The sequence below is a fragment of the Clupea harengus genome, chromosome 12 (genome assembly GCF_900700415.2).
Source record: "Clupea harengus chromosome 12, Ch_v2.0.2, whole genome shotgun sequence".
Taxonomy (NCBI): Eukaryota; Metazoa; Chordata; class Actinopteri; order Clupeiformes; family Clupeidae; genus Clupea; species Clupea harengus.
In genome coordinates, this window is record NC_045163.1 from 12222897 (window position 1) to 12249890 (window position 26994).

Below are 26994 nucleotides of genomic sequence, written 5' to 3' on the forward strand. Positions count from 1 at the left end.
TCTCTCTCTCTCTTTATTTCTGCTCTTTTCATTTCCTCATCTTCTACATTGCCTCTCATCCCACCCTCTCCTTCCCTTAAACAATCTGGATGTTCACTCCACTCTGAAAACCAACACTGGTGTTAGTTTGACACCCCCACCCCATTCACTTATGTCCTCATGTCCAGTAGACATTTCAGCATTTTTACTTTGTATTTGTTTGTATTATATCTTTTTTTTTTATTTACAATGTGGACGAGACAAACAGACAGACAAGACAGACAACCAGTGGAGATGTGCATGCCTATTGATCAGCATCTGTATTGATCAGCATCTGTATTGATCTGCGGGTGACTGACAGCACCGTTGCCATTCAGCTTCCTCTGTTGCCAGTGAGGACCACGTGTGTTAAGAGTGTTTCTCTTTCCATGATAATCCACTGCAAAGCCAGACCTGTAAACAAGTGTGTGTGTTTATTTCAGTGCAAAAGGCCTCAGAGTATGTATGTAAATATGAATAAAAATATGTCTATGCTATTTCCTGTGTAGTAGTTGACACTGGAATGGATCTGCCCAGGACTCCGCAAGAGGGCCATAACTGGTCCTGAGTCAGTACTGTTTGGGTTTTCACTGGGCCAGGCGAGCGAGCGAGCGAGGCCTCCCCAGATCCCATATGGGTTCTGTTTGTAAATGTACACCAACACTGAATCCTACTGTCGCTGAGCACCCTCAGACCCTCAGACACCAACACTGACTCCTGTAGCTGAACACCCTTAGACACCAACACTGACTCCTGTAGCTGAAGACCCTTAGACACCAACACTGACTCCTGTAGCTGAGCACCCCTAGACAGCAGCTCAGTCCGAGCCAGCTTCAGTTCAGAGTCGTTTCCTGTCTGAGGGCTCTGTTAATGTAAATAGCCCTGGTGTATCTTTTGACTTGAGGTTTGCTGTTTGTGTAGGACTCTCAAACCCAGTAACCTTCTGTTGTTGTTGTTTTTTTTTTTTACCTTCCTGCCAACATTCAGTTTTCTCTTGCAGCAGCCAGCCCCGCCTCTGAGAGGGCGCTGAGGCTTGAAGGACATGAGTCATCCAGGGAACTCGAGAGATGAGTTGATGTCAGATGATAAACATAAGCACAAAAAACACAATGACAGGCAGAGGCCTTGTTTATGCTTGTTGACTGGCTTGTTATCAAATGATATCAGGTCTTAGGTCCCAAATAGATGGCTTTGAAATAGATCTGGCTGTAGGAACCTGTGTAACTTTTCCACACTAGAACAGGGTCAGGCCCGGTCCATTGGCAGCTACAGTCAGAACAGGGCTCCTTAACACTGCTCCTGTCCTACCAGGATCTTGCAAGGGTTTGCTGTGATCGTTGCGGCCAAAAATGACTGACTGAATTCTCAGAAATTGCGGTTCAAATTTAGGTGAATTGAAAAATAAGATAAAAGCAATAGCAAATAATGCAGAGATTCCATGAAATATTGTCGGAATAAGAGAGAATTAAGGGAAGGGAAATCCTTGAATTTGCAAAATCAGTTCTGCATGGCGGCTTTTGCAGCGCCTTCGTTTGGGGCTGACGAAGGGAAGACTGAATGTGTGAGGAGCTGTGGAGGAGTCTTGCTTCCTTTCAGCGTTGCTCCCAGGCAGTCCTCGCTCTCGCTCTCTTCTCTCCGTACACACTTTGACAGTTCTGTCCATCCCTAAGACTGTCGGAAGACATGCCCTGATTTAGCAAATTCTGTCTGGTCTGAAACCAGTTCAGGATTACATGAAAACAGCAACCTCAAGAGGGTTCAAGTAACAGACTATGGAATGCCTAAACTGGTTGAATGTTATTGTTTGGTTCAGGTTTTTTTGATGGACATGAATGAGATTGTAAGTCTGCAACTTTTGGCGTTCTTCTTCAAAGAACCTTAGCCAAGGGCATAAGGAACGTCAGCGGCAGAACAACCACCCCAGCCCCCATCCCTAAACCCACACCCCACCCCACTCGCCCCGTTGACTCTGGTCAGGTTGTTTCGTTGCACAGTGGGAGTCTTTGATAGACGAGTTTCACTGATGCCTCCTGCTTTCACACGGGCTGGTTTCTAACAGTTGTGTGTCAGTGGCTGTTTTTTTTCCTCCAAAAAAAAATTCTGTTTGCACATCATGCCTTCATACAGTAATGTCACAGACTGAGAATAGGAATATATAATAATAATAATACAAATTAAAAAAAAACGTGAGAAAATATTCATATATCTCCATGGTAATACAGACTCTATCCTCTACTGCAGATATAAAAGGTTAGCTTTGTCAAAAAGTATAAATCTATGAATAAAGTAACAGATGTTATATGTTTTATAATCCTTGTAGAAAATACTTTTGTAAGTATGTGGACAGTAATGTATTGGGTGGATTCCACTTCAGTGGAGGACGATGATGACTTGCTTATTAAACAATAATGTACAGAAGACTTTGTCAGACGAGAAAACGTGGCTGTGCAATTTATGTACATTTGCAACTAGAATGATTAAAGTTTTATTTAGCTATTTTACACACCAGTCTCTTCTCTCTTCACTTGTGTGTGTGTGTGTGTGTCATCCTGGGTGTCACGATATAACACACTTCTCCCAGGTTTTTCACCAACATAAAATGACAGTGTCGAATGAAAAACAGAGAAAGACCTGTAGAAAGAAAGAAATGGAGAACAACATAATTAAATGCAGGGAGAACAACTATCAAAGGATATCCCCAGTATAACTATAAAAGGGTATCACTAGTTGAACTATAAACATATAACTAGTATAATTATAAAAGGGTATAACTATACAAGGGTATAACTAGTTCAACTATAAACATATAACTAGTATTAACTAGTTTAACTATAAAAGGGTATCACTAGTATACATTTTACATTTAGTCATTTAGCAGACGCTTTTATCCAAAGCGACTTACAATGTATACACATTTTACATTTACACTGATGGCACACTGCACATCAGGAGCAATTAGGGGTTCGGTGTCTTGCTCAAGGACGCTTCGACAGTGGGAATCGAACTAGCAACCTTCTGATTACTAAACGACTTCTCTACCTCCTGAACCACTGTCGCCCCAGTATAATAATAAAGGGGTATAACTAGTTTCACTATAAAAGCCCCTACACAAGGATATGTTATGTTTAGTATTGTGGTATCCACATAAAAGTACCCACACACACACACTGAAAATGAATAGACACACACGCACTTGTTTATATTCATTTGGTAATATACTGTTTATTCTGAGGCCCATCAGTCCCAGTCCAGCCGAGTTGAAGTAGTTGCAGTAGTACCTGATGGATGGAATCCTGTAAGACCGTCTCAAACCCGATTAATAGGGAGACTCTTAAGCTGGGCCACTGACCCCCATACAGGCACACTCTGAACCAGATGTGGCCCAGTGCTGGCCCAGGTCTGCAGTGGATCTGATTGAGAGCCGGCTGCAGTCTGCGAACATGCTGGAGTGTGTTTCTACTCGCAACGGTTCTGTTGTTTTTAGGCCAGATCAGATTCACAGCAGATCTCTTTGATTGCGCCTACTGTGTGTGTGTGTGTGTGAGAGAGAGTGACATGCTAGTTTTCAAGTGAAAATAAAAAAAGTCAATATCTCACAAAATAGAAAGAAAATAAAGTGAAATCTATAGAATATAAATTAGAATAGGTAAACACTTAGGGCACTGAAGTGGTGCCTGACGATCACACCGGTCCGTAACGGAGGTGGCCATTTTGTCAGTGTAGCTGCAGATCTGAAGTCAAAGGATCACGGCATATGTCGGGATAATGCTAATGTTCTTACTCAAGCTCTGATTGGTTGAGCCAGGAGGGGTGGAAATTAAGCATGCCCTTGATTGGTTCACACACACATCACTCAAGTGTCGTGAATACTACACTCATGTGAAGGGAATACTGAGAGGAGGGCAGTGCAAATAAACCTCGGTGTCACACAAGCACATAGTAATAGCTGAGAAAGCTTGGTGTGACAGAGAGGGAAAAGAGTGTGTGTGTGTGTGTGTGTGTGTGTGTGTGTGTGTGTGTGTGTGTGTGTGTGAATAATGTGGCGAGTTAAAGATCCATAGATTTCCCTGAAGACAGCGCCTGTGTGATCACACACACACACACCCACATTCCTATAAATATTCCCCCCAAACACAACTGAACATTTTCTTCTTTGCTGAGGTTCTGGAAAGAGAGATTTTTAGAAACCAAAAGCAAGCTTTCACTTTCTCCTCCTCCGCCCCTCTGTAAAATCACACATGCACACACACACACACACACACACACACTCTTACACTTCCTATCAGACATATAAAGCAATCAGGTCTATAAGAGTTTCACTCTGCTCCACCAGTCACTGGGGTTGTCTGTGTCTGTGTGTTTCTATCCATTGCTCAGTGCTCTGGGTTTGCTTTCGCAGACGGGCGCAGTGTCTGGTGTAGCCGGTAACCGTGGTTACGCCGTGCGGGTGCTGGTGAGTTGGTTAGGGCGGGGTTGGTGGATGGGGCGTGGCTAACCCTCAATGGCCGTGGTTTGTCATCCTGGCCCTGCCCCTCGAGGGCAGCCTCACATTGCTCCAGCAGTGACGACACCTGCTCCCTCAGGGGGAGGGACTTAAAGCGCCGGCCCGCCAGGTAGAAGAAGGACTCCACAAACGCCTGCAGAGTCATCCCTACAGACGGGGAGAGGGAGGGAGGGAGAGAGGGAGAGAGAGAAAGACATGATTGCAATGGTGCCATGTCCATTATTGTACTGGTTATACTCAGAGGCAAAAATGCATTTACATAGCGACCACCCCAGGGTGTACAGATGTTTTTTCTGCCACCTATGTATACTTATTGATTAATCATCATCATCAAAGAGATGGAGACAAAGTTAGAGAAGGGGGGAGATAGTGAGAAAGAAAGAGAGAGAGAGGGGGGGTTAGGAGAAAGAGGAATGGGAAGAAAAGAGTGAATGAGCTGGAGAAAGAAGGAGAGAGGAAGTACAAGACTAGTGGTTGTATTTCAGGGTTTGGATCTGAGATGGATCTGATGGGGATCAGCACTACCTCAGAGAGAGGGACAGGGGGACAGGGCAGGACATAAGAATGAATGATCACACTACCTCAGAGAGAGGGACAGGGGGACAGGGCAGAACATAAGAATGAATGATCACACTCCCCCAGAGAGAGGGACAGGGCAGGACACATGAGAATGAATGATCAGCCAGTCGCCCTCCATACGGGGCTGGAGCCATAGTGTGTCGTCCAACAGCCACCATACACAAAGACTTTCGAATATGAAATGCCTCTCGTGATATATGCCTGTATAATGAGTATTATTTCCAGCAGTCGGCTGTTCATAATGGCTTCACCAGAGAGAACAGTCAGAGCCCGCAGGAAGAGCTCTATTAATGCAGCACTATCACCCCTGCACACGCCATAGGTGTCAGGCATAATTCCACATGATCATGGCCTCAGGCTGCCGAGTCATGTTTTAAACATCACGCTCTGGAGAGAGAAGTGTTTGACTAGCATCTTTAGCAACAGAGCGGCCGCTCAAGGTCATCTGGTTACTGAACCACCCACAGCAGGAAGTCAGAGGCTTACTAGCCAATCACAAGCCGCAGAAAGAGCATTTTTAGAGAGAGCCCTTTAATAACTAGTCACAGGAAGCTTTCCAAATGTTCCCGCTTTCTCCGTGACATTGAGAAGTAGACCACAGGAGGATGAGCGTGAGGTTGGTGTGGTTATTTTGCCATGTGATTTGTAAAGCGTAATGAGTAATAAGGTGGTCCATGAGCCACTCGTCCGTGAGGCGGCCCTCGGGAGGAGGCAGGGGTGGGGATCGGAGAGGATGGGCACTCAACAGCTGAGTAGAGGAAAGATGGATGAAGAAATAGCATCAACGTGTGAAACGACAGAAGATGGAGGGAGAGAAAGAGGTGGGGAGAGGAGGGGCAGAGGAGAGATAGGAGGGGGGGGGTGATGGCACGGAGGGATGGTGTGCGGGATCAGTGGCCTTATCTCCAAGGTGACAGCTGCCACGGTGACTGAACAGGTGCTTAGTTACGGGTGGATGAGGACAGAAGAGGCAAGACTAAACACCTAAACACACTTCTGCTACACACACACACACACACAGAGAGAGAGAGATATAGAGAGGGAGAGAGAGAGATGAGGGGAGAGATGAACGAAGGGATAAAAGGGCTAGAGATGAGTAGCGACAGCAAGGGAGAGAGATGGAGAGGAAACACAGCCATGATGAGAGATGTAGGCTAGAGGAAGAGAGGGATGGAGAGAAAGAGAGGGATGGAGAGGAAACAGCCATGATGAGAGAAGTAGGCTAGGTGAACATTAAACCAGGGAGGAAGAGGAAGAGAGGGATGGAGAGAAAGAGAGGGACAAAGAGAGAGGGAAAGGAAGAGAGAGAGATAGAGACAAAGAGAGGGATAGAGAGAGATGGGGAGGAAAAGAGGGATGTAGAAGAAGGGATGGATGGGTAGAGATGGCGCAGAAGAGGAGATGGAGAGAAGGAGAGAGAGATGAAGAGATGTAGAGGAAGAGAGAGGGTAACCATTGACTTCATTACACTATTACACCATTAAAACACATAAAGAGAAAACGAGAAAGAGAAGAGAGAAACTTTGATTGAGATAAACTAAAAGTAAAAGACAAACTTTTGTAAGTTGCTCTCTGAAAGTGGCAGTGGCAGCAGGCAACACACAACCATCTGTTTTTGCAGAAGGTGAGATTCTGAATTAATTACTGCACCATCACTTGTCTGTGTGTGTGTCTGTGTGTGTCTGTGTCTGTGTCTGTGTGTGTGTGTGTGTGTGTGTGTGTGTGTGTGTGTGTGTGTGTGTGTGTGTGTGTGTGTGTTTGTGTGTGTTTGTGTGTGCGCGCGTGACCCTTCTGGCCTATCTATCTCAGTTACAACACCCATCATTTATAGAGCAGCATGTTCTGAACACACACACACACACACACACATACACCCACACCCACACCCACACCCACACACACACACACACACGTGACTATTAAATCATTCACACGCAGACAGACACCTTACTGTTGAGTAATTAGCTGGATCTTTCGTGATAGTTGGCATGTGTTGGCTGACTATGTTGTCTACTCTGTGGTGATTGGTTGGATGTGTGGTGAGAGGCGCTGATTGGCTGACTGCACTGCCTGCCCATTGTGTGCAATGATTCAGTCATTTGGAGGAGGCTTTCCCAGTGAGGTGCCATGAAAGCACAAAGCTAAATAAAGGAGAGGAAAACTAGAGGTGATTGGTGGGCTTCTGATTGGCCCTGGAATGTTGCCTCCTGTCTCTGGATTGGTGGGCTGTGCTGTGAGGGCTGCTGATTGGCTGGAGGCGTTACCTGCTTCTCTGGAGTCGGGCAGCATGCCGGCCCAGCGGCGCGTGATGTCGATGTAGAGGATGTCTACAGAGGCCATGGAGAAACTGGTGTTGCTCAGCTTGCAGTTCCTGCAGGACACACACACACACACACACACACACACACACTGTAGACAGGGAGAAACAAGTGCTCTGTGTGCACTTTCACTCTGTAAAGTCAGCTGGCTACGTACGCCGCACACACAACCATCTGTTTTTGCAGAAGTAAACTTGTGTAGGCATGAATAAATGTGCATACATATGTGAGTATGTGTGTGTGAGCATGTGTATTACTGTGTGTGTGTGTATATATATATATATATGTGTGTGTGTGTGTGTGTGTGTACCTTATAAAGGTCCTGAAGCCCGTGGGTCCCATCCTCATGGTTCCCTTGACCCCGAGGAAGCGGAGGAAGATGGTAGCGATGCGGTCGACCATCCTCAGGTAGTTGAACTGCTTGGTGTACTTGGGGAAGACCTGCTTCAGGCACAGAGAGGGGAGGGCGTGGTCCTCAGGCCCCGCCTTCTCCACCGAGCCCTCCTCCACCAGGATATCCTCCTGCTCTGCACCCCTGTCGTCATGGAAACAGTGAAGGGAGGGAGAGACAGAAAGAGAGAGAGAAAGGGAGAGGGGTGATACAGACATTAGAATAGACTTTAAGCAAACAGGCAGACGCACACCTACACACATGGACACATACACACACATACACATACACACACACACCTACACACATTGACACACACACACACCCCTGCACACATGGCCACACACACACACCTACCTACACACAAGGACACAAATACACACAGATACATATTCTGCACCACCCTAACAACACTGACAAAAATCTCTCAGTCTTTTTATCAGACAAACAAACACACACACACACACATTTCAATATTGATTTCCATTGATATCTAACTGATGGAAGAGGGTGATCATCATTAGGGATAAGGAAATATGCTGCATGAAGACAGCTCTCTCCCCCTCACACACTTCTTTTTAAATAGTTAACTTTGAATCAATTCATGACATGCATTAATGTATTCTATAAAACCTATTTAGTATGAATACATTTTCAGTAAATTATAAAAAATATATTATTTTATGTTTTGCCATCTCAAATCCCCCAAATGTAAGGTGGCGCCACGTCCGTGCAAATGAACAGAATTAGAAAAGTATTAAAAATAGTGTTTCAGTGATAATAAATTCAAAGTAAAATACTGTGGCATGATTTTATGTTTGAAACCTTTAAAATAAATCAAATTTTACAAATATCAATACTTTGATGTAGTTAAGATAATTGAAAAACTTTTGTCCAGCAATTTGTATGTTCTCAAATGTCAGGGTGGCACAACCGTAACAATGTGACTTTTATTCTGAAGTGGAATGTCAATAATAGTAAACAGGTTATTGCATCACCCAGAGGACCCCAACTGACTTTGTAATTTTCTCTCAAATTTTGATAAAAATAGCTACTTTCAACTCCTAGTTAGATGGTACACTTTCTATGTCAGGTGGTACAACCAATGTGAAACTAGTGAAATGTTATTTATATCAAAATATTATATGAATGAACTTGAACTTGAACTTGAACTTGAACTCAGGCGTCCAACTAGAGGCCTGTTTAATTTGAAATAAGTGGAAAAAGTCAGGTGGTGCAACCAGTAAGTCAGGTGCAAGGAATGTGACTATACAGAGTTCTCTGTGGGTGTATATGTGTATTTGTGAGATAGTCAGGTACTGACTGAAGCATCTGTTTAACAGCACAACATTTAGCATACAGAAACGCAGTCCTCTGTACAAACACACACATGTACAAATACACACAGACACACACACACCCACATAGAAATACACACACACACACACACACATACAAATACACATGCACACACATGTACAAATACACACACACACACATACAAATACACACGCACACACACTCGTACAAATACACACAATGCTTGAAACATTCCAAGCGTAACCCCTAACTGATGCCAGAACGGAACTGCACAGAACTGCATTTACTGCACAGAACTGCATTTACTGCAAAGATGGCACCTAAAATGGGTTTTCCTGTGTGTGTATGGTGTGTGTGTGTGTGTGTGTGTGTGTGTGTGGAGTGTGTGTGTGTGGTGTGTGTGTGTGTGTGTGAGCAAATACCATCCATAAGCTAAAATTGTAAGGTCTGTGACTAGTACCTATAATTGGTAGAATGACACCAGCACATCACCAGAGAGTTGATGTTTATGTTCCAGTGTGACCAGTGACAATCACATCACAACAGAAACATTTTCAGAATGACCAGGGGCTGCTTTAGGTAAAATATTTCTATTTCCTTTCATGCAACCAGACAGCAACGGTTTGACTATGTGACGCGAAGATCCATCATTCCACACAGAATGTTCTAATTAGGCGCCTTTCAGCGGAAACTAAACTTAGGTTTCCGTCCCCCTCTCCAGTCTGTTCCTGCCACCCTGACTGATGTCTGCTAAACCGCCGGCATGCTTCAGAATTTGGGTCTGAGCCAAGCTATAGATGGCTATAGGACACACACACACTCACACACACAAACCTACACACACACACACACAGAGTCCATCAAGCCACTTTCAACCAATCATCTCTGATTGCTCCTCAGTGTATCCTTTGTGTGTGTGTGTGTGTGTGTGTGTGTGTGTGTTTCCACACCACCTCCTCTCTACTTCAGTCTTGGCCTTGACAACTCTCTGTAGATATTCAATCACGCTCGCTCACACAAACACACACACTTTTACACTTATTGGTTATGTCTCTCACTCTCTCTCTCTCACACACACATGTTCTTTCTCACATATCCACACACACTCTCTCTCACATACCACCCCCACCCCCCTTCTTCACTGCACTTTTCCAATGCACTTATATCAAAACCCAAAACGTGTGAAAATGAGATTTAATATCTTCATTAAATGCCCCCAGTGTGAGGTTCCAGATAACTTTCCCATTTTCTTTTATTTCACCCCCCTTCATGTGTCCGAGAGACGTAAATGCCAAACTAAAGGTCACCATGGCGACAGACAAAACCCCAAACAAAACCGAGACCCACCGTCTCGTCACCAAAACAAATAAACAACAAAACATACCCAAGACTCTCTGAATAGATGGAGAAAGAGAGAGAGAGAGAAGGAGGGAGAGAGAGAGAGAGGTAGAGAGAGGGAGACAGAGAGAGTCAGGAAGGGCAAGATATTGAGTGGACAAGCCAAGAGAAGGAACACAGAAAGGAGAGGGAAATAAGAAAGAGAGAGAGAGAAGAAAGGAGAGAGTAAAGAGAGAGAGGAAGTGGAGGAGATAATTGGTCACACCCCTTCGCTTTGCTGAAAGCGTCTCATTTTGGAGGTGCTGATCCCAGGCCAGCGTCTGAGACACACACACACACACACACACACACACACACACACACACACACACATACTGAGAGAAGAGGGGACTGAAGGTCACCAAGGAGAACATGAATTAAGGATGAGCGAGGGAATAGCCCCGCACAGGGACATTAGCATTAGATTAATATAGCAATGGAAAGCAAAGAGCTTGGAATCGACACACACAAACTCTCTCTTTTTCACGCACACACACACACACACACATTTTACAGTTTTTCTCTGTCATTCTGTCTGTACAGCATGTAAATACAATATAGGTCACGTGCACACACACACACACACAATGTAGACAGTCATTTCTCAGATCACTATTAGAATTCTCAAAACTGTTCAACCTCCACATCATCTGTTACACCACACCATCATAACAGCAGTTTCTCATTCTTTTAAACATTTTGCAAATGATTTTGCACATTCATACAGAAGGGTAGGTACAATTGTCTGCTTTTAGTCTTAACCCCCCAAAACATCTAGGTATCGATTCACCACAATTACACAGATAGATAGCATTACTTCATAAAGAATTACTGTACAATTGCGTGCAAGATTGTCCCATTGTTTCTCAACTGTTGTAACGGTTCCTACTTGCACCTTGCTCCTTCATTCCTCTACGTCATGTGGTATCTCACTGAGTTGAAATTGTTGTCACTGTCATGAATAGCATTCGACTTGCTACATAATGATATTCAGTTTGTTCAGTTCGGTCTCCAATAATCTGGTATGGAGATAAGTTAGTGGGAGAGAAAGGAGAATGTTACGGCCCGGGCTCATACACACTGGAACATGAAAGGCCACCAAATGAAGTGCAAATAACATCTCCATTACTATTCATCTCCAACAACACGAGAGTCTAGAGGACAGGAGGCTACTGGTTCTGGATACATAGATGGATAAATGCTGGCAATTACAGAGTGAGGTTGGAGTGTGAAGGTAAGGCAAATGCGTGAATGGAAGAGGATGCGTGCGTGTGTGTGTGTGTGTGTGTGTGTGTGTGTCAGAGAGCGCGGATCAGTGCGTGTCGGAATGACCGAGAGTGGGAGTTTCGGAATGTCTCTCGAGGGAAGAGATCCTCTGGCTTTACAGCCCACTCCCGCTCTAGGTGTAGATCACTAACAGTGAACCACCCCGCAGCCTCCCCACAGCCAGTGCATGGCCACTACACAGACAGCAGGGGGCGCTGAGGGTCAGCTCAAATAGCTCAGTAAAACACGAATGACACTTATAGAAACACAACTTTAGGCTGACAACATGGCTAAGCATTTTGACTTTGTCTTGGTTCCAGTCAATGAAAGAAGAACTTAACATTCGGGTGACACTGATCTGGTGACAGTTATTTACTTTCGAGACATTAACTAGTAATGTTGAGCGAGTTATGTGTGTGCCTTTGCAGGTAATCCATAGTGTGGTGCTGTTTGTACTAACTGTTCTGAGAAGTGCACTCACTGTTTTTACAATGGTAAGGATGATTAGAGACGTACACCAAAGCAACTGATCTATGATACACTGATCGATGATCTATTTATCCCATGTGCAAAACAGAAATACAAGGCCATAACTTCTAGTGTGAAAATGACAACGCTGTATAGACACAGTAAAGCATTATGGGTAGATAACAACGTCTACGTCAAATGTGGCAGCTGCCAATGATGGTTGATATCGTACAGTATTTCGCCAGTCCCTTCACTGTCTTTTGTGGGTAAGCCGAGCCGTTGTAGTCCTCTTATGAAAGGTCTATGTATGTGTCCTAGGCTGTCGTTGTCCTCTTATGAAAGGTCTATGTATGTTCCTAGGCTGTCGTACTCCTCTTATGAAAGGTCTATGTATGTGTCCTAGGCTGTCGTAGTCCTCTTATGAAAGGTCTATGTATGTTTCTAGGCTGTTATGACCACAACCTGCCTGCAAAAGAGATGTAGCAGCGGGCCTCACAAACCATACTCGGGCCATATTGGCAGGAGAAAAGTCCAATGGAGCGTCAGTCTGTTAAGACTCTTTAAGTGCTCTGGGTGTTAAGCTCTGCGTGTGGGACTGTAGGAGGGGTGGGGGGGGGGGGGGGGGGGGGGGGGGGGGGTTCTGTTTGGGGGGGGTCGGGGCAAGATTATGTAGCGCTTTAAAGGTAGTGAAGAGTTTGTATTGGACACGTGATGACACGGGTAACCAGTGGAGTTGAGAAAAAAGGGGGGTATTGTGAGCTGAACATCTAGTGTGTGTGTGTGTGAGTGTGTGTGTATGCGTGTGTGTGTGTGTGTGTGTGTGTGTGTGAGTGCGTGTGTGTGAGTGCGTGTGTGTTGATAATAATCTGTAATAATCTGGAGGTGATTTAAGAGTAAGTGTGGGGCTGCTGGATCAATGGTGGGTTCATCTTCTGGTCAACCAGCCAACAAACAAACCCCTGAAGTTAGCAAAGAGATGCCTGACACATATACACACACACACACACACGCACTGATGACACTCACTGGCCCACCACCCCCTCTGTAAATCCAGTCTAATCTAGGGGCCCAGGGGGACAACACACACACACACACACACACACACACACACACACACCGTAGTCGTGATAATAATCTGTAATAATCTGGAGGTGACTTGTGATTAAGTGTGGGGCTGCTGGATCAACCAACAAACACACCCCTGAAGTTAGTAAAGAGATGCCTGACATATATACCCCCCCCCTCCACACACACACACACACACTCACATTGACACTCACAGTCATATGCTCATGCCAAAACACACACAGCTCACCCAGTAAAAAGTAATGGGTGGCATGGGAGTTCAAGTACTGGCCAATCCCTTAAACCAGTTAATGACATCAAACACACCCCGCTAGAGTGATAATACTGTACTGGACGAGCAAGACGCACACACACACTCAAACTATAGAACTACATCAATAACACCATTCATCCAGCCACACAGGGCGAACATACATACATACCATTTGCTCCACGCACACACACAAACAGACACACACACGCACACACACAAACAGACACGCACACACACAAACAGACACACACACGCAAACAGACACAAACACATCCTTGATCTTTTAACCCAGCACCTGCTGCTGACAGGGCTTCTGGGCCATCACTGGGTTCATGTGCTGGTCAACCACTTAAAGCAGTTAGAGTGATTACAAACTACTCGCAGCACACACACTACAAACAAACATACATCGATAAACACACCGTCTTAAACCATAGCACAGACACACACAAACACACACACACACAAACAAAGCAGTAAAGAAAGTAGAAAGAGAGAGAGAGAGAGAGAGAGAGAGAGAGAGAGAGAGAGAGCTCAGCATGACTGCACAAAGTCAAAAAGACTTACACACATGGTGGGGAAAACTACTGAACAATAAGAGACAAGGAGAGAGAGAGAGAGAGAGAGAGAGAGAGAGAGGGAGATAAAGAGAGATAAAGACAGAGAGAGGAACAGAGAGAGATAAAGAGAGAGAGCGAGAGAGACAGGGACAGAGAGAGAGAGATAAAGAGAGAGAGAGATGTGTACTGGTTTGGTGAGGTTAGATGGGGACTGAAGCTGTTCAGTGTTGCCTGGGGCGTAGCCGATCAATGAAACAAGATTTACACTCGTCCGTCCAATGCAATCCTTTTTCATCTTTCTACATCCTTCTTCATCTTTCTCCACCTCCCTTCATCCTCTATTCCTCTCTCTATTTATCCCCATGCCCCTTTCATTCTTTCTCTCACTCTCTCTCCATCTATCTCTCTCTCTGACTCTCTCTCACACACACACACACACACACACACACACACACACATAAATAGAGACACAAACATAAGCGCTCACTGAATGATGATCAGAGGATAGTCGTGTGCATGTGTGTTATGTACACATGTGTGTGTGTGAATGTTTGTGGTAATCTCCTTTTCTAGTCACCTCCGTTAATGAGCACACACACACACACACACACACACACACACACACACACACACACACAAACACAAACTCACTAACTCAGGCACACACACACACACACACACAAACACAAACTCGGGGACATGATTAATCTTCATTTTCTCTCTGCGTAAGGATGGACCCCCTGATTAGGTTTTTCTTATCGGTACATCAGACCTAATGGCTAAACAAATTAGCATTAGCTGCAGACACATACAACTACACTTTGCATTCCACAGTCACTAAACACACACACACACACACACGCATCCTCCCACAACACTCACCACAGCACGCTTAATCACACATACACCAACAGCACTATCAACAGTGTGCTTGATCACACACACACACACACACACACGCCACACACACCCTCCCACAACAGTATCAACAGCATGCTTAATCACACTAGCAAACACAAAATTACGCATGCACGCGTGCACACACACGCACAAACACAAACATTCTGACACATTCACACCCCCACCCCCACCAAAAGCAAGCACAATTGCATACAGATACACACACATGACAGCAAGCCTGATTTTACACACACACACACAACTACCAATAGAAGGCTTAATCACACACACATAGTTAATGACATGCAAACACACCCCCACACAGATGCACTGCTCTGTCACACACACACACACACACACACACACACACACGCACACACACACACACCTCTGTCACACACACTGCTCTCTACACTGACAGCACATTTCCACCACCTGACACAACCAACTAACTTTTAACTCCCTCCAGAACACGGGGTAAAACTCTGACAAAGAGGGGGGATGAGAGAGAATATTGAGTGTGTGTGTGTGTGTGTGTGTGTGTGTTCTTAACGATCACAGCTAAATACCCTTGGAGCGGAGTCTTCGCCGCATTAGTCTAATTTGTTGTGTCATTCCCGGCCGCTGATGCATCACCCTGCTCCTCTGGCTGCTCTGGATGGATAAGAGAAGCGATCAGAAGACCCCCCCCCCCCCCCGGGCCCGAAAGCGCAGACGCTCGCTTAATGAGTCAAGTGGTGCCGCAGAACTTTCTAGAACATTTCTGATCTTTGGAGATATGCAGGACCACTTAAGAAAGATGTGCTGAAGCAACATGAAATGATAATGTTCGATCTGATACGATGATAAAGTTGAACACCATCTGGATACAGTCACCAGTGAACACACCCCATATGTCAAGGGCTTCAGACTCACGTACACAACAGTGAACACACCCCATATGTCAAGGGCTTCAGACGCACTTACACACAAAGGCTGGATGGTACCCAAAAGAGCCTCAGATTCAAATTGACTTTTCACACAAACAGAGTGGTACCAATAGTACACATTTACAAACATACATATGTACATGGATTTGGACACACACACACACACACACACACACACAGATACATTCACACATGAGTCAGATGCACATACACACCATAGAGTAGACAGGCAGAGGACTGCTGGAGTAGCCCCAAATGATACGCCACTAACAATGGAACAGAGGTGTGTGTTTGTGCTTCTGTGTGTGTGTGTGTGTGTGTGTGTGTGTGTGTGTGTGTGTGTGTGTGTGTGTGTGTGTGTGTGTGTGTGTGTGTGTGTGTGTGTGTTATGGATATGGAAATAAGTTGAAATAAATGATCCGCTCATTTTTAAAGATGGAGAGAGGGACTGATGAAGGAAAAACAGATGGAGTGATGCATGACGGGTGGAGAGGAGGAGTGGGAAAAGAACAGAGGTCACAGGAGGGAGAGAAAGGGGGGAGAGAGGGAGAGAGGGAGAGAGAGAGAGAGAGAGAAAGAGGGGAGAGGGAGAGAGAGACAGAGGGAGAGAGGGTGCGAGAGAGTGAGAGGGGAGGGGAATTAGACAGAGAAAGAAAGAGAGGCAGAGAAATAGAGGGACAGAGAAAGAGAAAACAGTGAGTGAGAGAGGGAGAGAGAGAAGGTTGCACACACACTCAAGTGTGAAATTCCATCACAGAATTTCTGGACTGTCATTTTTCCATTTAACCGGCTTATGCAGGGAGCTCAGACTGGACACATACAATCTCTCACACACACGCACACACACAGAGAGAGACACACACAGTCACATACATGAACACACACACACACACACAGAGAGACACACACAGTCACATACATGAACACACACACACACACACACACACACACACAGAGAGAGACACTCTGTGTGTGTGTGTGTGTGTGTGTGTGTGTGTGTGTGTGTGTGAGAGTGTGAGTGTGTGTGTGTGTGTGTGTGTGTGTGTACATGCGTGCCTGTGTATCTGTGTGTCTGTGTGTGTGTGTGAGGGTCTGTATGTGTGTGAGTGTGTGTGTGTGTGTGTGTGTGTGTGTGTGTTTGTGCGTGCGTGTGTGTGTGTGTGTGTGTGTCTGTATGTGTGTCTGTGTGTGTGTGTGTGTGTGTGTGTGTGTGTGTGTGTGTACATGCGTGCCTGTGTATGCGTGTTTGTGTGTTAAATCATCACTCACGTATGTTGTTTCTTCAGCGGGTCCATAAGCCTTAGCGTGTCCCTGATGACCCCAACCTTGACCTCCTCATCCACTGGACTCGGCACATACTCGAATACCCCCGGAGATACCTGCACACAGCAATAACAGCCAACACAATTGGAGGAGACATCTCTGGACATCAGTATCAGCTTCTCTGATTGGCACAATGATTTTATCTCCTAATCACGTCCGTGAGGGAATTACTTGACCCTGACAAGATAATGAAAACAGATTTAATGGGAAAATAATTATGTAATTGTTGTGAATCGACCCAGAATGATCATCTAATTAATGTATAATTATAACACTGGTGAACCTGCCTGACAAGACTGCAATGAAAGGCAAAATTTCAGGAAAAAAAGGGTCATGTATCATCTAAAATTATATTAACAATGAGAATGATGAAGACGATGATAAAGGCTAATCTGACCTCTTGCTCGTGTTCAATCCTCATGCTGGGGTTGGAGTTGACCTCTAGTAGCACCGGCTTCAGATTCTTCATCAGGAGGATGTCAAAGCCCAGGATCTGAACACACACACACAGACATTCACAACACAGGACGAGACACACACACGATCACACACAAAACACACGTCAGCATACTTAGTGCATGTACCCAAACCAACTTCAGATACGAACAGGTCCACATGCACACACACTAGGACTGCAACAGTACACGGTATTGTGTCAAACTGATTGGTGCGGCCATTACGGTTCAATAGAGGGGAAACTAAAAACAAAATTATCTCAGCTCCAACTTGACAATGGCGAACGCTAGCTAGACAGAAAGTAGCACATTTAGAGAAGCACCGCCATCTATAATATCCGCTACATGGGGAACATTTTGGATTTAGCATTCAGTACGACGACGAGGGCAAGGAGACTGTAAACAAACAAAGTAGAGTCTGCAGGCATTGGTTTGCCCCTGTTGGCTACTAGAGTGGAAACACTTCTGACATGATGTCTCATTCACGTTGTCGTCACCCGGACATATCCCAGGTGGAGCAAAGAGAGTACACTCCTTAGCGAAAACACAACAGTCTCTCGCTGATGCCTTCCAACAACAATTTATGACGGATAAAAAAAGAAACTAGAAGGGCACTCAAAGAGTGCAGACCTCTGTCAAGGCCAAATGCCGCACCTCGCAAACCATTTGTTGTGGAGCCGCCCCATGAGTCAGATGCGCTCCAAAATGTAATGGGTTAACCATGCTACACCTTTCCACCAAGTTTCATGGAAATCGAGTTAATAGTTTTTGAATAGTCTTGCTTACGGTCACAAACTTGCATACTAACAAACTGCACCGGAAACATAACCTCCTTGGCGGAGGTAATAACGAAAGCAGTGGGAGTATTCACAGCCAAAGATCTGCAGCCCTATTTTGGGGTTACTGGATTATGAACCGCGTTACAATGTCCCCTCCTGCACACATGCAAACATCACGGAGAGAAATGTAAACGAATTGACACAGACACCCTATCAGGCACTCTCCACTGATAGTTGGATAGTAACACAACACACACACAACGCACACCTCCCCTGGAAGCAGGTGGGCCCTGGCTTGCCCTGCTGGATGTCGGCTTAGTAGTAGACTTAAAGCACACACATACAAACACACACACACACAGGTGTACTTCTCACCTGAAAGCAGGTGGGCCCTGGCTTGCCCGGCGGGATGTCGGCCTGGTAGAAGACCTTGAGTTCAGGCACGAGGGCAATGACTGTCTTGATGACCAGTGCGATGATGTCAGACCAGACGCGCTTGACGTCCGCGCCCTTGGCGCCCAGTCGCCCGAGCACGCTGGTGAAAGTGCGCTTGCTGCCCGTGTTCCGACTGTCGGAGTGCACAAAGTTCCCGCTCTGCACGTTTAGTGAGTAGTTGGTCAGGTGCATGAAGACCCGATGCATGTTCTTGGTGCTGGGCTCCTGGTAGGGTTCCGTGCAGAACCGGGAGAGGCCTTCCTTGGCCACGTAGATTTCAAGAGGGTCGAGGGAGCGCACCAGGACGTAGAGGCGCACGTCGAACTTCAGCTTGTCGATCAGTAGGGGGCGCTGGATGTACTCCTGCACCACGGCCTGGCGCACCGCTCCGGACCCGCCCATGGCCCCAGTGGACGTGGAGCGCAGGTCGGACGGTTCGCGGATCAGGTAGATGCCGTCGCCCTGAGAACCGCTGTCGGGTTTGACGATGAAGGTTGGTCGCGGTGAGGAAGAATCAATGTCCTTAGCCAGACGAATCTGAGATGGACAGAGAGATAAAGTGAGTAAGAGGAGGAGGAGAAGAAGAAGCCATATTGTGAGAAAGATGAGAGAAAGGAAGAGAAAGGGAAGACAGAGGGAAAATAAGATCAGAAAGAAAAGAACAGAAGAAAGGAGGAAAAGAATAATAAATTGTAATATATAACGTTATACATTATAAATATATATAAGATGGGTCAACGCCCAAATTAAACATCTAAATAATGAGAAACAAGGAAGGAGATATAGGAATAGGGAATATACAGTATATATATGATGACATACACTTCTTCCCATATATATATATATATATGTCTAATGAACACATTTAGGGCTATATGTATGTTGTATTTGGGTCTAGAGTTAGAGTGAGTCATGTTTAATGATGTCATTTCCTGTCTCAGGTGCACTGCAATAAGGATGCCTCACTCGTCCATGCTGTGAAGATCGAAACCCATCAACCTCCCCCTTGTTTCATTAGAAACATTTATTCAGCTCTGTAGGCCTCTCAGACAACACAAATAACAACTCCACTGATTCTCGACAACGGCCTCTCATATAATCACACACTGCAGGGAGCCAGCGAGAAACAGCTTTAATTTAAAAGTCTTTTTGTTTGACTGAGTCGCTGCAATCAGAGCAGGCACAATGTCACTGCGGAGGCCTGTGGATGTTCTAGCAAAGCCAGTCTTTCACTCTCACACAATTTACTAATGATCACAGTGATGATAGGCAATCATGACTGAAACGACAAAACACAACGGGATTCAGCAGCCTGAGAGGATGAAGGAGGAGAGAGAGCAAGAGAGATTGATAGAGAGAGAGGTTGTTCAAAGCAGAAAAAGAGAAGTTTGGGAAACACGTACACCTGCAAACACACGCAAACACACACATGGAAGAAGACAGAGAGTGTGTGATGCATCTATACGCCTATCCTTAAACCATACGTCCTGTGCATCAGTCCCAGAGTCCACACAATCTCAGTTTCAGCATCATTAACAATATGCTTACATCATGCTAATCTCACACAATCTCATCATGCTAATCCCTTGGGGCTGGACGTGACTTCATGTGGCCCGACTTTAGTCTGGGGAGAGCCCATTTAATCTGTAGACTAAGAATGAGGTTAAACCTACAGCCTTCTCCTCTCAGGCCCACCCCTAACTTCCACATGTCCTTGTACTCTTAGTCAAAGATTCGAGGCCCTGCATTCAGTGGGCATTTGCAGTGATAGGGAAAGCTAATATGCCAGAAATGCTGTAACCGTTCGCAAACAAGAGTAGTCTGGTGTGCGAGAGAGCTACGCCAGAGCACCACGCTAAATATACCCCCAAAGCCCGCCCAAATTAACCCATACCCCAATGACGCAGAAGTCTCCCACTTCTGCGTCATTCCCAGAGTCTCAGTTCCACTGGTCAGGGCCAATTCCTTGCCACCTCAACACCACTGCATCACACTACTGCCCCCCACAGGACAACACTGACACTTCTAGAGCTTGGCTTAAAGCCCATCTCACTGCAGCTTCCAGAGCTCTTGTAACTTCTTTTATCGATAACAATATAATCAGTCGTTCCCGTCACAGCAGACTGAAATGAGGCTGTAGCGTGAAGCCAATTACATGACAACATCTACTATGTGTTTGTTTTAATCCACTTTTAATTAAAACATGAATGGCTTGACTTCATTAGCCCATCAACAGAAGAACTCAGAAGTTGAGAGAAGTTGCATTTAATGGAAACAAACATAATAAGGACAGGGCAACGCACAGTCTGAAAGGGCATGTTCGTGACGAACGGATAAAGGCAACACACAGTCTGAAAGGGCATGTTCGTGATGAACAGATAAAGGAAACACACCGGAATTTTGGCAGGTTGTGAATTTGCACCTGTGGGCGCGTGAGTGTGTCTTTCTTCAGTTTCAACATCACCAAGACGAAGTTCAAAAGAATCCTAGTGCCCTCTTGTGGTTGTGCCTTGACATTACAAAACACCTCCCCACATATCCACTTCCGTTCAACACCCTGGACCTATGTTAGCTCCCACCTTACCCCACTGAGATATCCAATAAATGTTGGGCCAGCTATCAATAGCCCTGTTTCTAGGGAGAAGCCTGACAGAGTAAATCCAGCCATTATCACACTTGTCCTTCACAATTAGCCACCTGCTAACGCCTAACCTGCTTAGCCTGCTCTCACAAGCACATCTCTGTCCCACTTAATTATTACCAGCACCACTTGACCGCTTTACAACACCGACCACAGGAGTCAGCATGTTTGTGTGTGTGTGTGTGTGTGTGTGTGTGTGTGTGTGTGAGAGTGACAGAGAGATTAGACGTGTGAGCCTCTTCACAGCTCCACTAATTTCTTTGATGTGTGTGTGTGTGTGTGTGTGTGCCATATTAAGCTCTTCTCATTTGCAGTGTATTACTGATGACTGCATAATCCATGTAACTTTGGCTCATGATTTGTGTATTAATGTGTGAGTGAGAAAAAGAGAAAAAAGAGGAGAGACAACAGAAAGAGAGCAAGTAAGAGAGAGAGAGAGTGTGTGGAGAGAGAGAGAGGACAAGAACAGAAAGAATAAGAGAGAAGGAGAGGGACAGGGGAGAAGAAGAAAGAGAGAATAAGGAGAGAAGTGGCATTTCCACGCTCTCCCCAGCCCTGCAGTGTGTTCCAGGCTTCTGTAGGCTGGCTGGCACAGGGGATTACGGACAGGACGCCAGGCCTGTGGTGTGGACCAGGCTTCTGTAGGCCGGCTGGCACAGGGGATTATGGACAGCATAACAGGCAGGGGATGACTGGGAGTGAGCTGGCATTCGGGCCGAATGGTAAATAAGGGCTTTGGGCCGGCCCTGAGGCCCTGGGCTAAGCGTGTCCTCGTCTGCTCCTGTGGTGGCCCAGGATGACTGGTGTTACTGCCTCTCTGCCACCAACTAGAACACCTGATTAGATGGCTTTCTCTCAAAGATATTATTACTGAAGGCATCTTCTAAACATGCAGACAACCTGTCTGTGTCACGGCAGCATTCACAGAGCTGTCCAGTACAGTATATAACAGTAGTGTTAGGCGTTATAACGCCACATTACGGTGTTGGTGTTCTTACGCTCACATGTCACGCGTCACGTTTAGAAGACACCATATTATTCCACAGACAGCACTGATGTTATTCTCCAGAAATCAAATGATGAACTGACACAAACATCCACAGGCTTGTTGTTTGTTTCTACCTGTGTGGCAAAGATCTGGTACTCTTCCGGAAGGATCCATGAGCGCGGGTAGAAGTTGTACTCCTCCGGGAAGAGCTCCTGCATGGTGCGCACGGCACGGCTCAGGTTAATCTTCCGCAACATCTCCACCATCCCTGAACAAGCGGAGAAGAAGAGGAGGAGAGAGCAGGGGTGGTCAGCTATACTCTCATATCTCACGTGTCACAATTGTTATCGCTTTCATCTAATTTCCTTCCTACTTTTGTCTGACTGTTTGGTTCTGTTTCTAGATTCATCTGCCGTATTGTTATTCTAGATTCATCTGCGGTAGTATTCTGGAGATTGATATGTAATGATTCTAGATCACCTGACTGTTCAGATCATATTATTAAACAGTCTGACTGAACGATGTGATCCATGACTAACACACAGAATGTCTGATCAATCCGTTACAACTAGTGTTGCACACACATGCTTTAACCACGGTGATTCCTTCCTCTTGCCATAAGTTTAGATGCTAACACTCAAGTTCACAGCAACTCAAGCAACTTAAAATTATCCCAGGAGCACCTCTACAGAAACAATACTCAGTATTCAGTATTCAAGAGGGGTTCTCCTCATTGTCTTCAAAGAAAGAAGACACTTGTAGATTCACTTAGGAACCCTGGTATGATACCTGAGACTTCAGTGGCTACCAGCTTTATTAGCAATATGCACCTCTGAATGACCCTTTCACTCCTGAAGCAGAAAGCCATTGGTTCACTACAGACGTGCCTTGAACTGTCTATGTAACCTATAAAGAACCTTTTGGTTACCATCTAAGTGAGGGATCTGTAAGGATCTTTTTCACACTAGGAGAGCGTGTAGCTCACAGCTTTTGAGGTTCAACCATCATGGGATCAATGGAGGCAATAATCAGGCCAATCCAGAAAGAGGCTTTAGTAAGTGAGGCCTCAAAGTGCAGTTTCAGCTGACTCACTCTGACACAAAAGGATTTAGTGGCGCTAACTGCGCTAATGATGCTAACAACGCCTTAGTAAAATGGTTCCACTCTATACATGTTCCCCCGCTAAGTAATGGATCTCCTCCCAGTGAGTGCACTGTTGACACACACACCAACAACGCCTCTATTTGAGCCAATACATAATTTATCCGCAGACAGTTTGATAGCTCATTGTGTCACATAAAAGACATGACTAACAGAAGACAGTGCAAGGCTAATACTGAGGGATGGGGGTAGAGAGGACCTTGTGTTTAAGTGTTTGCTCGTTTGGGGGATAGGTTTACCTAAATGCACTTAAAAGTGGTGGAATAAATGCAAACCATATGGATGATAAATGCCAACAGTGATCTAATTGCCAATGCAAGTACACAATAGTAGCTGTAGGCCTTAAGGCCTACAAGGTGAAATAGAGTGGTGCAATTAGAGGCACAGGTTGAGACACTGCCTGGCTCAAGAGGGCTACAAACACAGCTGTAATATATGACACACAGCTCTTAAACAGTTAGTGTACTATATGCCACACAGCTCTTAGAACAGTTACTTAAGCAATATAGTACGAGTGCGAGTGGGGTAGGTAAGGGATATTCCCACGGGTGGTGTTCGGCCGTAGCCACGAGGCCGGAGGCCGAGTGGCGCAGGCAACAACACCCGTGGGAATATCCCTTACCTACCCCACTCGCACGAGTACTATATTGCTTTTATAAAACAATTTTATAGTCAACCAATTAACATTTAAACACGAAGTTATTGATTTTTATTTCGCCATTGTTTCTCCGCAACAAAAAAATAGTTCCATTGTCAACGTCTTTTGGAATTATAAGAACTTTGAATTAACGGTTATCGCTTAATTGTATCAACGTGCTATAGAATGTTTCATCGCGGAGTGATTTATTATTAGCTGTGAAAAGTCCGAGTTGGGATGTCCTGGGATATTCCAACTCATGGAACGTCTCTCGTCCAATCAGAAACAGCTAAATAATTCAATAGAACCCAATTGTTTTATAATGTAATATATGGCACACAGCTCTTAAACAGTTAGTGTAATATATGACACACAGCTCTTAGAACAGTTAGTGTAATATATGGCACACAGCTCTTAGAACAGTTAGTGTAATATATGACACACAGCTCTTAGAACAGTTAGTGTAATATATGACACACAGCTCTTAGAACAGTTACTGTAATATATGGCACACTGCTCTTAAACAGTTAGTGTAATATATGGCACACTGCTCTTAAACAGTTACTGTAATATATGACACACAGTTCTTAGAACAGTTGCTGTAATATGGCCCACAGCTCTTAGAACAGTTGCTGTAATATATGACACTGACACAAATGACACAAATGGTCTTATCAGCTTATTACACTGCTGTAGAAGCTGGTGTTTAACTGGTGTTAGCCAGTTAGCCACATGCTGTGCTATCAAAGTTTGCTGATGTGCTAATGGCCCTAAGACCAAACCCAGCTCTTTATGCATAGGGTGGCATGAGTTGCACGCAAAGCTTCATTAAGGCCACAGGTCGGGTTAGTTGGAATAACCTTAGCCCTTGCCATAATCCTAACTCCCAATTATTTCAGCAACTGGGCGAGAGCTAAATTTAACCGCTTATACAAACCCCCTTCACCCCTATCTCTCTCTATCTCTTTTGCACTCACTCTCTGTCACTCTTAGCATGTGAGAGAGTTCAGAGAGGGTGGCCTTGTGGAGCCCTCTTGCCTGAGGTTGGTTTTGTGTGCCCTTCTAATCTGCTGGAGTTTCTCCGTCATGACAAGAGTGGGCTGACCCTGCTGACCTCAGTACAGTACCAGTAGAGAATAATCATAAGTGGAGGATAAGTAGAGAACCAGTATAGAATAAGCATAAGGCCAGTGGAGGACTAGCACTAGACCATTGGAGGACCAGTACAGGACTAATATTAGACCAGTATAACATTAGCACAAAATCATTGGAGGACCAGAATTAGATCAGCCTTGGAGCCATATAAGACCAAGGCCAGTATCAGATAGCCAAGGCCAGTATGGGATAAATAAGGCCAGTATGGGATAAATAAGGCCAGTATGGGATAGCCAAGGCCAGTATGGGATAGCCAAGACCAGTGTGGGATAACCAAGGCCAGTATGGGATAGACAAGGCCAGTATGGGATAGCCAAGGCCGGTATGGGATAAATAAGGCCAGTATGGGACCAGAAGCACAACGCAAATGTAGGTCCAGGCCTGTAAGGCAAGACCAGTGTAAGACCAGCTACGAAACTGCACAGGCATAATGCTAGACCAGTTTTACACCACTATAGGACCAGTGATGGACTAGCATAGAACCAGGCCATGGAACTTAACCTTCGATCTTTTTATCTCTGTAGTGTTGGCACTTAATACGGCTGTGTCAGTTGGGTTGCATGAGGTCCAGTGTGATCAACATCAACAAAACAGTATGAGCAGTATAACAACACAGCAGAGTTCAGAGTTCAATCAACACAGAGTCCTGGAAGCAGTGCTGGAGCATCATTCCGCCAGGAGACAGGGAAGTAGGGTCGCACCTGGGAACTTGTTGACCTGTCCAGAGACGATGTTCTCGTTGTCATGGAAGGAGACGCCATGCCAGTAGATGTCACAAGCAGCACGTCGACCTGTGGGAAACTGGACAGAGAGAAATGTGTAGGCCTGTTAAAACACTTTGCCTAACCCCAACATCATTTGCCTAAGTGTACAGAACTATGACAAGGTCAGTTAGTCATCTTAATGTGATGTCACTCAGACTACCTCAGACTTTCTCAATAAGCCCATACATCTTTTCTCTAGGCACTGTCAGCAAAGCCTAGATAATGCTACAGACCATTGATCACATCGTTAGGGGTTCTGGGTGAGAAGTGACAATTTGTGACAATTTGTTTTGCTACATTACAGTGTTACTGTGATTTCATCCAGAGGGCCAAAGGTCATGATGTTAGATCGTTAAGAGGACAGGAAATCCCGGACACAGCTCAAGCAGTGTGTGTGTGTGTGTGTGTATGTCTGTCTGTGTGTGTTAGGCCCTACATCGGGCCCAGAAAGTAACTTTCTCATTCAACATTTACTTATTTCATGGCAAATTGTTTGAAGTCTCCTAATATTTGAAACCCTTAATAATGGATTCTTACATCTTGGTTAATTAACATTCATTAGCACAAAAGTACTCATTATTTATGCTCTTTCATTAGGGATGGTGTCACTTCCAATCGTGTTGCCAATACAAAGGGAGACGATAGGGCTAGGGTTGAAGCTAGATCATGTTTTCTTGTTTCACTATA

The 26994-nt window shown here is 45.2% G+C and overlaps 2 protein-coding genes across 8 annotated transcripts in view; one reads left to right on the forward strand and one right to left on the reverse strand.

Annotated features, from left to right (window-relative positions):
• dab2ipb (DAB2 interacting protein b) overlaps positions 1-2519 on the forward strand; it is a 165329-nt gene extending 162810 nt beyond the window's left edge. For all 7 annotated transcript variants that reach the window (XM_031578064.2, XM_031578066.2, XM_031578063.2 and 4 more), the window contains one exon: positions 1-2519. This exon is cut by the window's left edge and continues 1940 nt beyond it. The gene's annotated coding sequence lies outside the window, so the exon portion shown is untranslated.
• Positions 2520-3214: 695 nt separating this feature from the next.
• ttll11 (tubulin tyrosine ligase-like family, member 11) overlaps positions 3215-26994 on the reverse strand; it is a 29558-nt gene continuing 5778 nt past the window's right edge. The window contains exons 2-9 of the mRNA XM_031577740.2: positions 26245-26344; positions 22725-22858; positions 18902-19498; positions 17690-17785; positions 17239-17348; positions 7730-7954; positions 7366-7472; positions 3215-4669 (exon numbers count right to left, since the gene is read on the reverse strand). Coding sequence (XP_031433600.1) covers positions 4392-4669; positions 7366-7472; positions 7730-7954; positions 17239-17348; positions 17690-17785; positions 18902-19498; positions 22725-22858; positions 26245-26344 — 1647 coding nt within the window. The 3' untranslated portion in view covers positions 3215-4391. The remainder of the gene's footprint in view (positions 4670-7365; positions 7473-7729; positions 7955-17238; positions 17349-17689; positions 17786-18901; positions 19499-22724; positions 22859-26244; positions 26345-26994) is intronic.